The sequence below is a fragment of the Pongo pygmaeus genome, chromosome 1 (assembly GCF_028885625.2).
Source record: "Pongo pygmaeus isolate AG05252 chromosome 1, NHGRI_mPonPyg2-v2.0_pri, whole genome shotgun sequence".
Taxonomy (NCBI): Eukaryota; Metazoa; Chordata; class Mammalia; order Primates; family Hominidae; genus Pongo; species Pongo pygmaeus.
Genome location: NC_072373.2, coordinates 33,385,107 through 33,399,793, shown reverse-complemented (window position 1 = coordinate 33,399,793; position 14,687 = coordinate 33,385,107). Strand labels below are relative to the sequence as shown.

The window sequence follows — 14,687 nt, the reverse complement described above, 5'->3', positions numbered from 1 at the left end:
GATATGTTACAAGGCAATGTGTATTCAGGTTGAGTCACAAGTTGGTAGTAACCTGAATGCCAGACTAAAAATTTTAGACTTTATTCTTTGGGTATTTGAGGAGAGGTGTGGGGACTTCGAAGACAGATGGAGAGACAAGATGTTTTCCAACAATCAGATTATCCCTCCCTAGACAATCAACAAGAGAAACGAAAAGCTAAAAAATTGGGGGAAAGTGGGGAGAAGTAGTAAAAAAAAAAAAAAAAGTAGTTTTTTAAAAAATAAAACTACCTTTTAAATGTCTAACCATTGTACCACAATTAAAATTCTAAAAATCCCACTCTAATTAAATACAAGACTTTGGAATACCATGGAAGTGTTAATACAAATCTCCAAAATCTCCCAAGTTCTTCTTGCTTGATGAATACATTTTAAAACTGCTTGCAAATATACAAAACATACACAAATACACAAAATATTCAAAGAGCTTTGAAATGTGGAAAATGTTTCCCTGAACAGCTGAAGATTCTGAGTGCAATTGTAGTTCTAGCTGCATTTACCAATTGGGATGAAGGGAAGTGTTCTACTATGCAAATCATGTAACAGCATTTCACAGCAATCCAATTGAAATAAATCATTAACATTTTCATTGCCACCTATGAACCAGAGTTCTTTGTGGAGTAAGAAGCATACCAAGATTGTTGATTGCTTAATATAGTATCAAATAGGCATCCATTTATTTTTTCTTGGAAAATTTGTAATAGTACAGGAATAACTTCAATAGCAGAGACAATAACTCACTCTGATTATTAGAATTCTCTCCATTACCTCAAATATATCTAGTGCATTTGCCAAAAGTTTAATTAAAATGAGATGGCTGGAATAATTAATATCATAGTAAACATAAGACAAACTTTTTTCTTTCATTCCTTTTGGCTGTGCTAAAAGAGTCCATTTCAATTTTCAGTAATGAGTTTCTTAAAAGAGTTTCTATGATATTAAAAGTCTTCTTGATATTTGTCTCAAAGAGGAATGAAATTTAATGTCAAGTAAGCTTCCATCAGTGTGAAACAATGGTACTATGTTATATGAACCTTAAAGATATTTCCACTAAATGAATAAAACAATTTCTACCCAAAACTATTACAAATTCTTCATAATGAGATTTTATTTTAGTGAAACGTAACTGACTAGCTTAATTCACTAAACTGTACAAAAACATATATATTGCTTAGAAATGCACAAAACTTGCCTCCAGCTAAATATGTATAAATATATGTATGTTTAATCTATGCGTTGTTTAAAAACAGCATGTTGAAATATTTATAAATAGTATATTAAAAAAATACAGAGTTCCAAGTGGCCTCTTTTAAGATAAACTTATTAAATCAAAAGCGTTTTGACACAATATGTACATGAACTTTCCACCTCTCTCCTTCTCCGAGGAAGAACTAATGGCTTTTAAAAACAGAAAGTCATTGAAAATACAATGTCACTCTCACTACGGCATTCTTTGGGAATCCTCCCCGTTTGCTCTCTTCACCTCTCCTGCGGCATATTAAACAATGAGATGCAGTACACAAGAACTATCAAAAGGGAGCACTTTTGAGCCACCAAAATTGTGTGTTAGCCTAAAAACCACAATCTCCCCAACTACAGACAATGATACTATCTTAGGTATTTTATGTGCTAAAATGATCATTAAAAATTAAGCACCACATATAAGCTGCCATTTAGAATATTAATTTACCTTTGCTAATCATCTTTTTAACTTGAGGCTAAAAGAGTTCACTTACCATTCGGATATTCAGGCTCAGTCCAGGAGACATTAAAGGAGTCAGGTGAATATGAGTGGGCTTTGGGGGCTGGCACGCCTTCGGGTATGTCCTCATCAGTTAGGGCCTCACTGGCCTCACTCACTGTGCACCCACTACCCGTGCAAGCCTAAACAGAGATGCAAAAATGCTCGTTTCACTCTTGGTCCCAAAAGTTTTCATGAACATTGAGGAAAGAGAATTCATAATAAGAGTTTCAGATTTTGTTATATAGTGCTACCTTTACTCCCCCAAAATAAATTCATTTCAATGTTAAGATTTAACATTTATTTAGTTTGCTTTTTAAGACATAATATAGCCATCCCCAATAGTTAGAGAATAACTGAGACGGTACGAATGTATGAATTAAGGAAGCATCCTAAGTTAGAGCCTAGAGATGTAGGGCACATATTGACTGGATAAACAGCCCTGCTGAAGTTAGCCTTGCACAAAGGTTTCCAGAGTGAATTAAACACACACACACACACACACACAGCATGTGTACACATAACATAAGTAAAGTACTAGAGGATGAAGACTACTTTAAGATAAAACAACGGACTTCTAGGGAAGAAAAGATGTGCAGCAAATACAATTGCCTTTTATTTCTACAGTGTGACCAATATGTTTATAGTATAACACCAAATAAAATTAAATAAAACAATGTTTCTCATAAAACAAATACAAAGCAATTGCTGAGTGAATGTTTAATGGCTTAAAGGATCTCATAATTTACTTATGTGTCAGAGTAGATAGGCTTCATTAAAATATGTTTGACAAATTTAACGTGATCACAGAACTCTGTTCCCTAATTAAGTATCACTAATGTCAGAAATGGTAACATGAATGTTACAGAAACTTCCGTGTGCACTTTCATAATAAACTGCAAATAATGTTTTAAACTTACTGGACAAGCACTTCTCCAGGAAATTGATACATACATTAAGGGGTTTTCAGCCCATATTTGCTAGCAAATATTAGTAATTATATCCTTATATAACAATGATATTTGAAAACTATACTTAAGCTTGGTTCAGTATCTCTTCAAGTTACAATTTCAATTGATACAACAAAGTTTAAAAATCTTTCAAAAAGCACTAAATTTTACCAAAATCAAAAAGAAAATAAAGCAAAATCATAAGACAATGTAAAAAAGCAGAGATATTTAGCTCATTTTTGTGTAAGATAGATATTACTAAGATAAAAAATTAAAGCATCTCTTTCTTTAGGTGTCTCTCTGATTTTTCAGTTTGATACTGAGGGAGTGATTTTGTGATTCTTCAAGCAGTCAATATTCTTTTCCCCAAAGACAGAAGGAAGCTGACTGATTTTTAGATTTTTTTTTAAAATATGGGAGTACACTACTATTTGCAAAGTTGTTGCAACTAGTTGCAAATTCTTCATTATAAGCATAAACAACAGTTTATGGCTAACAAACATGGAAATTGATCTCACTTGCTATTACAAGACTATAGCAGTAGCCCATGTCTTCAGGATAATTTCTTACCAGCTTAATTAAGCAACTTTCAGATGGGTTAAATTGTGGCCTGGGCATGAAATTGCATTAAGATTGGGTACCTAATTAACCTCTGTGGGTTTCCTCTAATTCTCAGCTGTGGCATATGCCTTTCTATGCAAGAAAAAAACCATACTCCTCTAGAGAATGGAATCTTTGCAAATGTGTCCTAACTCTGACTCAAAGCTTTAGGACAGGTCACTGGGAGCTCAAAAAATAAGTGTCCAACGATTAAAATAGAAAAGAAGTTGAAGACCCCAGACATTTCAAATGTGCTAAAAGTCCACCAGAAAATATGGCAGGAAAAGAGGCCATATGAGACAGCTGAGTTATCAAAGGAAAAATGGTCAAAGACAAATTCTTCCCACTTCTCAGGGAGAAAAAAAATCCATCCATTTGCATTTTCCAGATTTTTTTTCCTTAGAAGGGAAAAATGTTGCAGCTTCTTATTGTTAAACTTGTAACACACTGGGATTTAATTCTGATAGTCTATTTGTCACTATTTTTTTCTTATTTGTATACTAAAATATTTCCCCTGCTAACTCTCCCCAAATAAATTCTATACTATACAACATATAAGTATATATTTTTAAAACAGAGTGTGAATTAAAATTTACTTTGTTTTGAGGATTTTATGATGTCTTCTAGGATAAGTAAAAACATCCTTTGGTTTAGAAGGACTGTTTCTTCTACTATGTCATCTGAGATCCATAAACCAGTAACTTGACAAAGAAATCTCTTAAGAATATAAGGCATTTATGAAAGCATTTTTCTTGTAAATGAAATTATTTATAAAGAGGCTGCTGAAATGACAGAATTACCTGCAAATTATTTTATTTTGTTTTGCCCACAGTCTTTTTGGATGCATTTAGAGGGTCCTAAGTAAGCAGGACAATATCTTAGTTCCTTTGATGGGAAAATAAATGTTCTTAAAGCTGCTTCCAATTGGTCTAATCTGACATCATCTAAATGAAATTGAACCAATCAGTATCTTGTTTGACCTGCCTGCACCAGAGGCCACTACATTCAATACAGCTGAATGCTGATTAAAATTCTGGTCTGGAAAAACTAAACAAAATATTGGGGTTGATTAAAGATGCCTTTATGAAATGGCAAGGTCTTTGAAAGCCTGAGAGCCATTAAAATAAGTTGTTTTAACCATCTCCTATAGCTTTTCTCAGTTACAGCCATTTTGAAAAATTCATAAAGGCATAAATAACTCTGCCTTGAAATGATGAGTAACATCTGGCCAAATAAGGGATTCAATTTTGGTACAATAAAAATGCATAAATAATAAAATTGTATCAATTATTTTTGAAATCATGACTATTAAGACAATCCAAAAGTAGCATTCTCTTTTTTTGTTGTTGTTGAGATGGAGTCTTGCTGTATTGCCCAGGCTGCAGTGCAGTGGCAGATCTCGGATCACTACAACCTCTGCCTCTTGGGTTCAAGGGATTATCGTGACTCAGCCTCCCGAGTAGCTGGGATTATATGCTTGCAGCACCACGCCTGGCTATTCTTTGTATTTTAAGTAGAGATGGGTTTTCACCATGTTGGCCAGGCTGGTCTCCAACTCCTGGCTTCAATTGATCTGCCCACCTGGGCCTCCCAAAGTGCTGGGACTACAGACGTGAGCCACTGTGCCCGGACCAAAACTAGCATTCTCTTTTCCAGTAAGTTTTCAGGTCCACAGGGATTGGGGATGTTAAGAGTGCAACATATTTTAAAGCATGAAGAAAAAGAAAAAGGCCACTTGATCCATAATTACTTAAAAAGTTAAGCCATTTCCAGGAATCTTTCAGGAATATATAATACTTAGAATTCATCAAGTTACAAATGGCTAACAGTAGTATGAAAATTATCAAACAACACCTGTCTTGATAGCTGTCTGTATTAATAGCTTCTTTATTTTATTTTTAACATATTGTCTTCTTTGTTAGGAGCTATCACATTTTATCACATTTCGAAATAGCCTTTGTTGAGTGTAGCAACATATGGTTTTTTTTGTTTGTTTGTTTGTTTTTTTTTTTTTGCAGTGGAAAGAGTATGCTTTGGAACCACACCATTCCTAATTCCAATGTTTCCAAGCAAATTATTTAATTCAGATCAAAAGTCTTAGAACTTTTATGAAATGATGTCCTTGGTGGTCATTCATTCAGGAATTGTTTGCTCAGCTTCCAATTTCCAATAGACCCTGTGCTTGAAACTGCAGATCGAATTTTGAAAGATTCAGCCCTTATGTTTCAGCAGTTTATAATCTAGTCAAATGTGAAAACTAAATGGCGCTACATGAAGTAACATACCTGCTCCAAGCCTAGAGTAAATCATAATGGTTCAAATCCCCGTGTAGCTTCCTCTATTCCAAATGCTGCTTAAAGTCTTTGTTATCTTTATGTTTTGTTTTCCAGCTCCTAGTCAACATGCTAAAATGATCTACAAAGGCAACTCCACTTTGCTGAGAACCTGCTCTCGATCTACTAATCTAATGACCTTGAAAGCCAGTTATTATATTGAAACTGTGAAATATACAATAATCCCTCAATTAACCAGGATGAACCTAAAATGTTCTGGTTCATTTAATTTACTGCTTAACAGAGTTAAGTAAAAAACCTGTTAGTTGAATCCTTCCTGAAAATATATTATTTTCTGCCCTAATAAATATAGTGAACTTGAAAATAATGTGAGCAAGTTTATTTCCCTACCAAGAGTTAAGGCAAGGATTTTCACATCTTTATAACATCTTGCATCAACACTATTCAGTGGCTGACAGATAGCATTTGACTCCATAGAATAGTGTTTGGGATTACTTTTTTTAGCATCATAGAATCTTATGGCTCAGAGACATTAAAAATCATTTAGTTCAATGTTCTAATTTTAGACTTGAAGAAAATAAAACTCAGTGAGGTTAAGCGAATTTACCTTAGGTCACACAGTTAGTAGCAAAATCTGAATTAATACTCAGGGCAGAGGACTCCTAATCTACTAGTATGTATCTTTCAAGGTATTATAGATTTATAAAATATAGGAGATTGATATGAGTTCTGATTGACTGCACAGCACATCCTAAAAACGGCCCTATGAATAGAATCTGTTTTATGTCATTTGCCTACTTCTGATAAAAACCAAGAGCACAATTTTTGGTTTAATTTTGGTTGCTTCCAAAAAATTAAGACTCTTCCCGATTTTGATACTAACATTATTTTGAAAATAGTTTGTATTTCTGTGTTAGCATTTGGAAATCAAGTTAGTATATTTCTTACTTAATGGGTAATAAAACTGTACATAACCAAAGTGCTGTTTCATAAACTGCTGTGTGGAACACCTAGGCACATGGAGTCAGTTATGAATGGTATTTTTTTTACCACTGTCTGATTGCCCTTGTTTTGTGGTGTTAAGTCAGACAGTTAGCAATAGTTGAGTGTAGTTTATTTTCTCATGGTATAATATTTAGAGCATTCAAGAGCATGTTAAGTAAAATGAATGCATACACAGTGTCTACATAAATGTAAATTTATTCATAATCAAGAGCAGAATATTTTCTATGGCATTTATCAAAGCAAATATCCTTATATAGGTATTGCTATAAAATGAAGAGTGTGTTTAAAACAAATAGGGACAATCTCATGTTTATATTCAGTTATTTTCAGATGTGCTATTAAACTTAAAAAAGATTATATTTCATCAAAAAACAAAAGGAACTACTGAGTATAAATACCACAGTAATATCAAGGTCTTTTAAAAGACCTTTGTGTAAAGGTGCTATTTTGCATTAAAAAAAATGCTATTGTTTGTCTAAAGGAACCTCTAAACTATGTTGATTCTGGGGTTTTATTAAGTGACTGTTCTTCTGAGATAGGAGCATAATATAAACCAGAATGTAATAACAATCAAGAATATTTGACGGTCATTTAAACTTCCATTTAAAAATATAAGATCTAAATTTTCATACGGTGCATTGTTTTTTAAATGAATACAAATGCCACAAGGAAACAACCTTATTAATCCTAGCACTTTAGAAAAAGTTCTTAACAATTATGATGTTCTACAAGTAATTTTAAAAATCTTGATAATCCCAACTTTGACTTGGGAAAATCTACTGACTCAGGGTGTTATTCTATCATTTTGCATAATATAAAATAAATGTGTAGGTATTAGATCAACAGAATTCACATTTAGGATGGGAAGTGAGTTTTCAGTATAAATAGCAATACATGAAGATTTCGATTTTTTTTTTTTTAAGTGAGAGAGAAAGAAAGGATGGACAACGGGAAGGGGTGAAGAAGTGGAAGGAATGGGGACAGAGAAAGTGATGGAAATAAACTTACTCCCAGCTTGATGAGATATTTATTACCAGGTAAAAGGTATTGTAGCATATGATCCTGGAAAAGTTCTGTACTGTTATAGAAGACACTCCAAATTGTAAAATCATGTGTATGGTTTGAAATATATAATACATAGCGTTCCAGAATCCCATTTATTTTTCTTGGTTGTTTCCACCTGGGAATGGTAAAATACATTATTATCATTCATTCAAGTCAAAACTAAAATATGCAGGATTTTCAAAGGACACATTTGAACTTGGATTTGTGACACTTTTTTTTAAAAAATGTAAATCTCAAAACTGATTCATTTAAAATAAAACACTGAAGTAGTTATCCAATGCCTATTCTGAGGGGCAAAAAGAAAATATGACATGGCTCCTGCCATCTGGTTACTTGTAATTTTAATTAGCTAACAATGCAAAAATGTATAAGTGAGTATTTATTTTGAATTTAAGCTGTAGAACAAAAACTTCAGAAGTAGAACACCTGAGAACTTAGATATGGGGAAAAGAGGGAATAATATAATTGTCCTGGAAAATCCAGGAATCCAACATAGGGTTAATATGTAATTAGAGAAAACAGTGAAATTGATGACTGGAAGGGCTGAAATAATCAGGCAGGACTTCTTGAATGAAGTGACACACTACTTAGGTACATAAGATTTTATTCTTAACAGATGGATTGGATTTGGATAGGTAGAAGGAAGAACAGAGGGCGTTTCAGATGAGGGTTACAACATAGCAGTGGAAATGAGAAGGGCAAGTCATAGAACGGACAGGAAATTGTCAAGCTGAGAAATACTTGAGTCGTGGGAAATCTTTTTGGCTAAGTAACGTGGCTTGGCTTAGGGGCACAACGAAGCCAATAGGAGAATTTAGATATGGACCAATGAGATCTGAATCATAATATTTTTCGGCTTGAATAAATGTCAGAATTCATTTAGTCTAAACTCTTATTTTACAGATAAGAAAACTGAGTCCAGGAGAGATAAATATGAACAAGTATTAACTCTTGATAAGAGAGACCTATTAGATTTTAGCTCAGCACAATAGTACACCTTATACCTCATGTATCAGGAAATAGACAAGAATCACTAATACCAGAAATCATCAGAACATGCCTATATGTGAAACTTCTTTTCTGACATCAACTGCAGGTAATAAGGGAATAAGAAGGTCCTGGATTATACTCAAAAAGATATATATACTTTCTAATTCCAAATCATTACAAATAATGCCCCAAACATAAAATGTTCAAGGCAGTCATGAAAGTGGTCAGTTTTTCCTTTATTGAAGTTTGCATGGAATCTGTGTACCTATGTAGCTCAGCCTGATTGCATAAAGACAAAATGGAAATTAGGCTGGCAAGTGATAATCAAAGGTTCCCAGATCCACTGAACTAATCACTTCTATGCATTTAATCACAATAAAATTAATTTTATGTCACAAGCTCCTCCCCTGATTGAACTCACTGGGATTCTTGCATGAACCAGCATGAGAGAGACAACATTCCTACTTACTGTATGTATATAGTTCTAGAATCCAGGACAGTCAGAATTGGGGAATCCACGTGTTCTGGTGGCAGCTGTGCTGTGTACAGTAGGACCCAGGAACTGTTTGTACAGCCCACATGTGTGCATGCACTTAGTAGAAACTGGTGAGGTGTAAATACTGCTAAATCTAGGGGATAGGGAGAAACAAGAATTTACTTAGCATTATACTTACTGAGGAGATTTCACTCCTCCACTATAGTCCTATAGCAGAGAATTGTTAAGATAAGGCTTAAAATATGAATAAATAGCCATAAAAATCAATAGCAATACCATATAGGATGCTTCATCCCTTAAATACACTCTGGTTATGTTTAAATAGACAAGTGTCAATCAAACTCTTGTTTTGACTTTTTCATTTTAACAATTTTACTGTTTTCTTGAATGTCTGTGACCAGGTAAATCATTTGCTAAGTTTAGTCTTAGTTCAATGGCTCTGTTTAAAAATAAATGAGATGTTTAAATTATTTTAAAGCATATTTGAAGACAACAGGAGTTGCCTTTGAAATGCAAATACATAGCTTGTAACAATGACTTTGAGCTTGTAATTCCGTTTGTCAGATTCCATTCTTCTCCTGTCTACCACCTGACTATTATTTGACCTTCAAATTGTCAAGGTGCAGTGCAGATGCCTGTTTCTTCCTTGTGATGTCCCTAACACTCCTTGCTGTCACCCCAGCACAAGATGGAGCTTTTAGCCTCTTCTCTTTCTCTTTGTACATACTTTTAGCTTAACACTTAAAAACACTACGTCATGACTATATGATACACTAAATACCTTAAGAGCAGGAATGGTAATATATTCATTTTGCATCCTTAGTATGTAACACAATACCTGGCACATTGTAGGTGTTGAATATGTGTATTTGAACGAATGAATAATTAATGAATGAGACGAGCTAGGTCTGAAAGATGACCATGAGACTAGGGTAGTGCCCTAGGCTGAAAGAATCTCTCTCTCCCCTGAATTTCCCTGGTATTTTATATTGTTTGTCTTTCTAATAGATACCACATTCTCTTGTATTAGATTAAACTAATCTGTAATATACTAACTCAATTCTGAAATATCCTGAACACTTCATTACACTTGGTAATCTAACCAAAGTTCAGTCAGGTGTACCAAGACTTACACATCATTAATACTTTAACACTACTAGAAACAATCATTATTTTCTGGCATATTTTTAAAATAAGTTAGTCACAATTTAAGTAACACACATTCTTAAATCTCATTAACCATGAGCCACCACAATTTCATGTTGAAGAGATTAATGAAATGCAACCTAATTCAGGCAAACAGATTTTGCATTGCACTGATAACAAAAGTAAACTGGGGAAAGAACACTTTGATTTTCATGCAAAGTATAATCAATTGGTTAAACATGTAGGTCACTAGAAGAGAGATTAAAAAAATAATTTACAGTAAATATAGTTACCTTAGAACAAAAAGTTGTCAACAGGAAGAGACTCTTAATGCTTTTGATTAAACCTTGTTTTCTTTACAAATTCTATCCTACAGGAATCCAATGGTTGCAAGTTGAGATGGGGCACTCCCATTCAATGTAGTCAGAATATATACTTCAAGGACACTTTGAAGCTGATGGTGAAGCAGTGTGGCATTGCCAGGGACTGCTGAGAGATGGCAGCAACAGTTGCACTATATGTACACGACTGAGACATAACTGGGCTGCCTTCATTTGGACCAACGTTCTAGGAAACTTATGAAGTTAAAAAATCATTAGAGCAGTGGCCTCAGATGCTACCGAGAGAGTAGATTATTATTTACTGAGAGAAGACTTCATGCAAAGAAAAACTTCTACCAACAGGGCCAATCTTGGTCAAAATTATAATGTGTTTATATGCTAACATATTGTATCTGCCATTCCCCTGCTCTCTTCATCTTCTCTCTCTGGTGACCTTTCTCTCTCTCATTGTTTTCATCTGTCTGAATTCCTCGTCCTCCCTGAAAAAGAGAAGCTGGGGATTTGACTCTAAGTCCCGTTGCAGGAGCAAAACCAAGGAGGTCACCAAGCTTAGAGGAATTCCTGAAGGGTAATTCAGTGCAATTGGAGAAAACCTACAGTGTTTCAACTGAGAACACATCCAACTTTCTGAAAGAACATGCTCCAGCCAGAAATTATATTCCATGTGGCCAAATCCATGTGACCTTGAAATATATAATAGCCATATCAGATTGTCTTGGTCAGCTGCAACTGAGATTGGATGCTACAAAATTCTTTGGCCAGTGAACTCTTTGGAGTGGGATAGTTCTTCCTTCTTTCTTACATGCTACTTTGCTGGGGTGGGGATTTAGCTAACCAATTTGTAGGTGGTGAAGAAGTTACTCCATTCAAAGGGACCGATGCTTGCTTGCATATGTTTCCATGGTACAGACTTGCATATCTGGAACTTAGGTATCTCAAGGTAGGACTTAGGTATCTCAAGAATGCATCATCATATTATCACATATCGCAGTGTCTGCTTATCACAGAGTGCCCCACTCACCTTTCCCCTATAAACTGCATGCTTTGAAGGTGTCTGTGATCACCTAAGCCCTAAACCCACCCAGAATATCCGCCTCAGATGGAAGGAGCTTCCTGAAGCAATTAGTTCAGGGTTTGTTATCCGTGCCCGGATTCTTCCATGGACTGGGAAGTGTCCATTTCTATAACAATTGGGACTGGGGCAGGGGGCGGTCAGGATGGGAAGTGAGTATACTTAGAAGGGTCATGTTTCTTGAGAGGGTTAGAATGGCTAGTGAGCCAGGATTGAAATAGGAATAGTTGAGCTTGTCAAATCCTCCATCCCTAGTTAGGGTTTGCCTCTAGATTATCCAAGGCATTGTGAAGTTTATGGGTAAGAAAGGTGTTGCATTTTAGAAGATAGCATGGCTTTAAAGTGAATGTGTAACAGAGTTTAAGATGTTCATGCTGCATTACATGAAAACTGCTGCAGAAAACACAGAACAGAGGAAGGAGAATTAGAAGTTCTGGGTAATTTTAATAGGTAAGAGTCAGCAGAGGCCTCATTGGGAAGGTGACATTTTGAACAAAGACCTGAAGTGGGGATGAGTGTAAAAGTTGTGGGAATTTTTGGGTTGGACCATTCCAAGAGAGGCAACAAGCAGAGCAAAGCCATGAAAGGAGGGACATGCCTGACACTCTTGAGGACTAGCAGGGAGGCTGATGTGGCTGGAGCAGAACAAATTAGGAAGAAGTAAGTTAGAGATGATATTAGAGATTTAATGAGGGGCCAGTTCACGCAAGCCTTGTAGGTCTTTGTAAGAATTTTGGTTTTTAATCTAAGAGGTTCCACTTAGGAAGACACTAAGGATTTTGAACAGAGCTGTCATGCAATCAAACATGGACTTCATCAGTATCATCCTGGCTGCTAGACGTATAGATGGTAGTGAGCAAGAACATAAGAATACATCTCACTGAAGAGGCTATTTGTAATATCAAGTAAGTGGAGGCCAGTAATAATCAAGTAAGAAATGGTTAAATTCTGAATATGTTTTAAAGGCAAAGCTAACAGGATTTCCCAGTGCATTGTAGGTAGAGTATGAAAGAGAAGACCCAGAGTTGACTCCAGTGCTTTTGACCTGAGCAAAGGGAGGATAAAGTAACCATTTTATTGGTTGAGGGAGGCATGGAAGGGAAGATAAGAATTCATATAATGAATGTCAATTAGACATTTGCTATGTTAGTTATATAACCAAGAGGAGATTGTCAGGATATTTGAACAGAAGTTTGGAATTACAGGAAGAGTTCATGGCTTGAGATACAATTTGGTAAGTCATCATCATATAGACAGCTAGGAGTGCAAACGATGTGAACATAGATATAAAAGAGAAAACCCTGGGATACCAACATATGAGGCCAATGAGTAAAGGAGAAATCAACCAAGGAGACAGAGAGTGACCAGTAAGGTATGAGGAAAACATTGAGACTATGGTGTCTTGAAAGTCAAATGAAGTAATTTTTAAGAGTTAAAGGTGAAATAAGATGAGAATTAAAAATCGACCATCGGGTATAACAATATGGCAGTCATCAGTAATTGCACAATTGGAGTTTCAGTGAACTTGTCGGCACCAAAGCCTGACTTAAGAGGGCTTACAAGGAAATAGAAGAGGAATCAGAAACAGTGAATAAAAGAACATTTTCAAAAAGTTTTGTGGTAAAGGAAAACAGAAAAATGTAGCAATAGATAAAAGGTGAGTAGAATCAAGAGAAGATTTTTAAAGTAATTTAAATGACAGAAAAATTTGTTGTATGTGATGAGATGACCCAACAGTGAAGGGAAAACTATGAAGTGGATGAAACAGAAAAAAATTGCTGGAGTTTTGTCCTTGAATATGTGAAAGAGGAGAATCTAGTTCGAAAGTGAAAGAGTTGAACTTGGAACAGAGACAATCTATAGTAATGGGAGGGAATGCAGACTATGTGGGTGCCAATACTGGTGGGTGGGTAGATGGTAGCAGAGTCTATGGGCATTATCCTCTAACTACTTCAATTTTCCCAATGAACAAAGCAAGACCATTTACCATGAGTGATCTTTTGATTCTTCAGAGTAACACCCTGTAGTACCCTTCTTCTGCTCTTACAATGAAATCTAATAATGGTCAATGAGATCCTATTTGATGTAACATTCTCCCTATTTTTTTCATACACTAGACTAGACATTATTCTGTTCTTCTAACACAACAAGTTCACACTTCTGGGCCTTTGCAGGTGCTGCTCCTTCTAACTGAAATCTATTTTCTCCTCCTTTGTACTTGGATTGCTCTTTCTTATGCTTCAGATTCACCCTTCTATGAGTGGTCTTTCTTGATAATTGAACAATATGGCCACCATTATCCCCAGGTTCTTGTTATATCACCTTGTTTAGTTCCATATCATAATTACTAAAACAAGTCCAATATTACCTTTTCATTCATGTCTTGATATTATATCCTTCCCAGGAGAATGTAAACTTCTTGAGTTCAGATAAATATTTTTTATCATGTTCAGCAGGATATCTCCAGGAGTGGTGTGATGACTAACTCACATAATTTTACTTGTTGAAGATGAATGAGCAAGACCAGAAGGATACCTCCATGCCCTCTACCCAGGCTGCCATTTTTTTTTCTCAGAAATATAGTAATGTCTAAACATGTTTTAAAGTCTCCAAGAATATAATGAATATAATTGTCAGGCAATGTAGGGGTCTATAGTTGTAAGACAAATGAGATTTACCATTAAATATGAGAAAAAGGCAAAGCTGTACCTGTCTGAATGCCAAAACACAATTTTAAAGTACCAGTGCTTCACTGTAAAAGAAAGAAACAATAAAAACAAATAAAAGCAAAACAGGAGATAGTGGTATACCAAAATGTTAACAATGTTTTTCTGAGTGAGTGCATATAGAGGATTTAATTTTTGTTACATATATTTTTCAAATTTTCTGCGATATATATTTATATCATAGATGGAGAAAAAATAGCCATAGTTAATCAATATCAATTC

General features: G+C 35.0%; 1 protein-coding gene across 1 annotated transcript in view; it reads right to left on the bottom strand.

Moving 5' to 3' along the window:
* USH2A (usherin) overlaps positions 1 to 14,687 on the bottom strand; it is a 793,063-nt gene that overhangs the window by 368,818 nt on the left and 409,558 nt on the right. The window contains exons 32-34 of the mRNA XM_054484303.2: positions 9,154 to 9,313; positions 7,638 to 7,809; positions 1,776 to 1,923 (exon numbers count right to left, since the gene is read on the bottom strand). Coding sequence (XP_054340278.1) covers positions 1,776 to 1,923; positions 7,638 to 7,809; positions 9,154 to 9,313 — 480 coding nt within the window. The remainder of the gene's footprint in view (positions 1 to 1,775; positions 1,924 to 7,637; positions 7,810 to 9,153; positions 9,314 to 14,687) is intronic.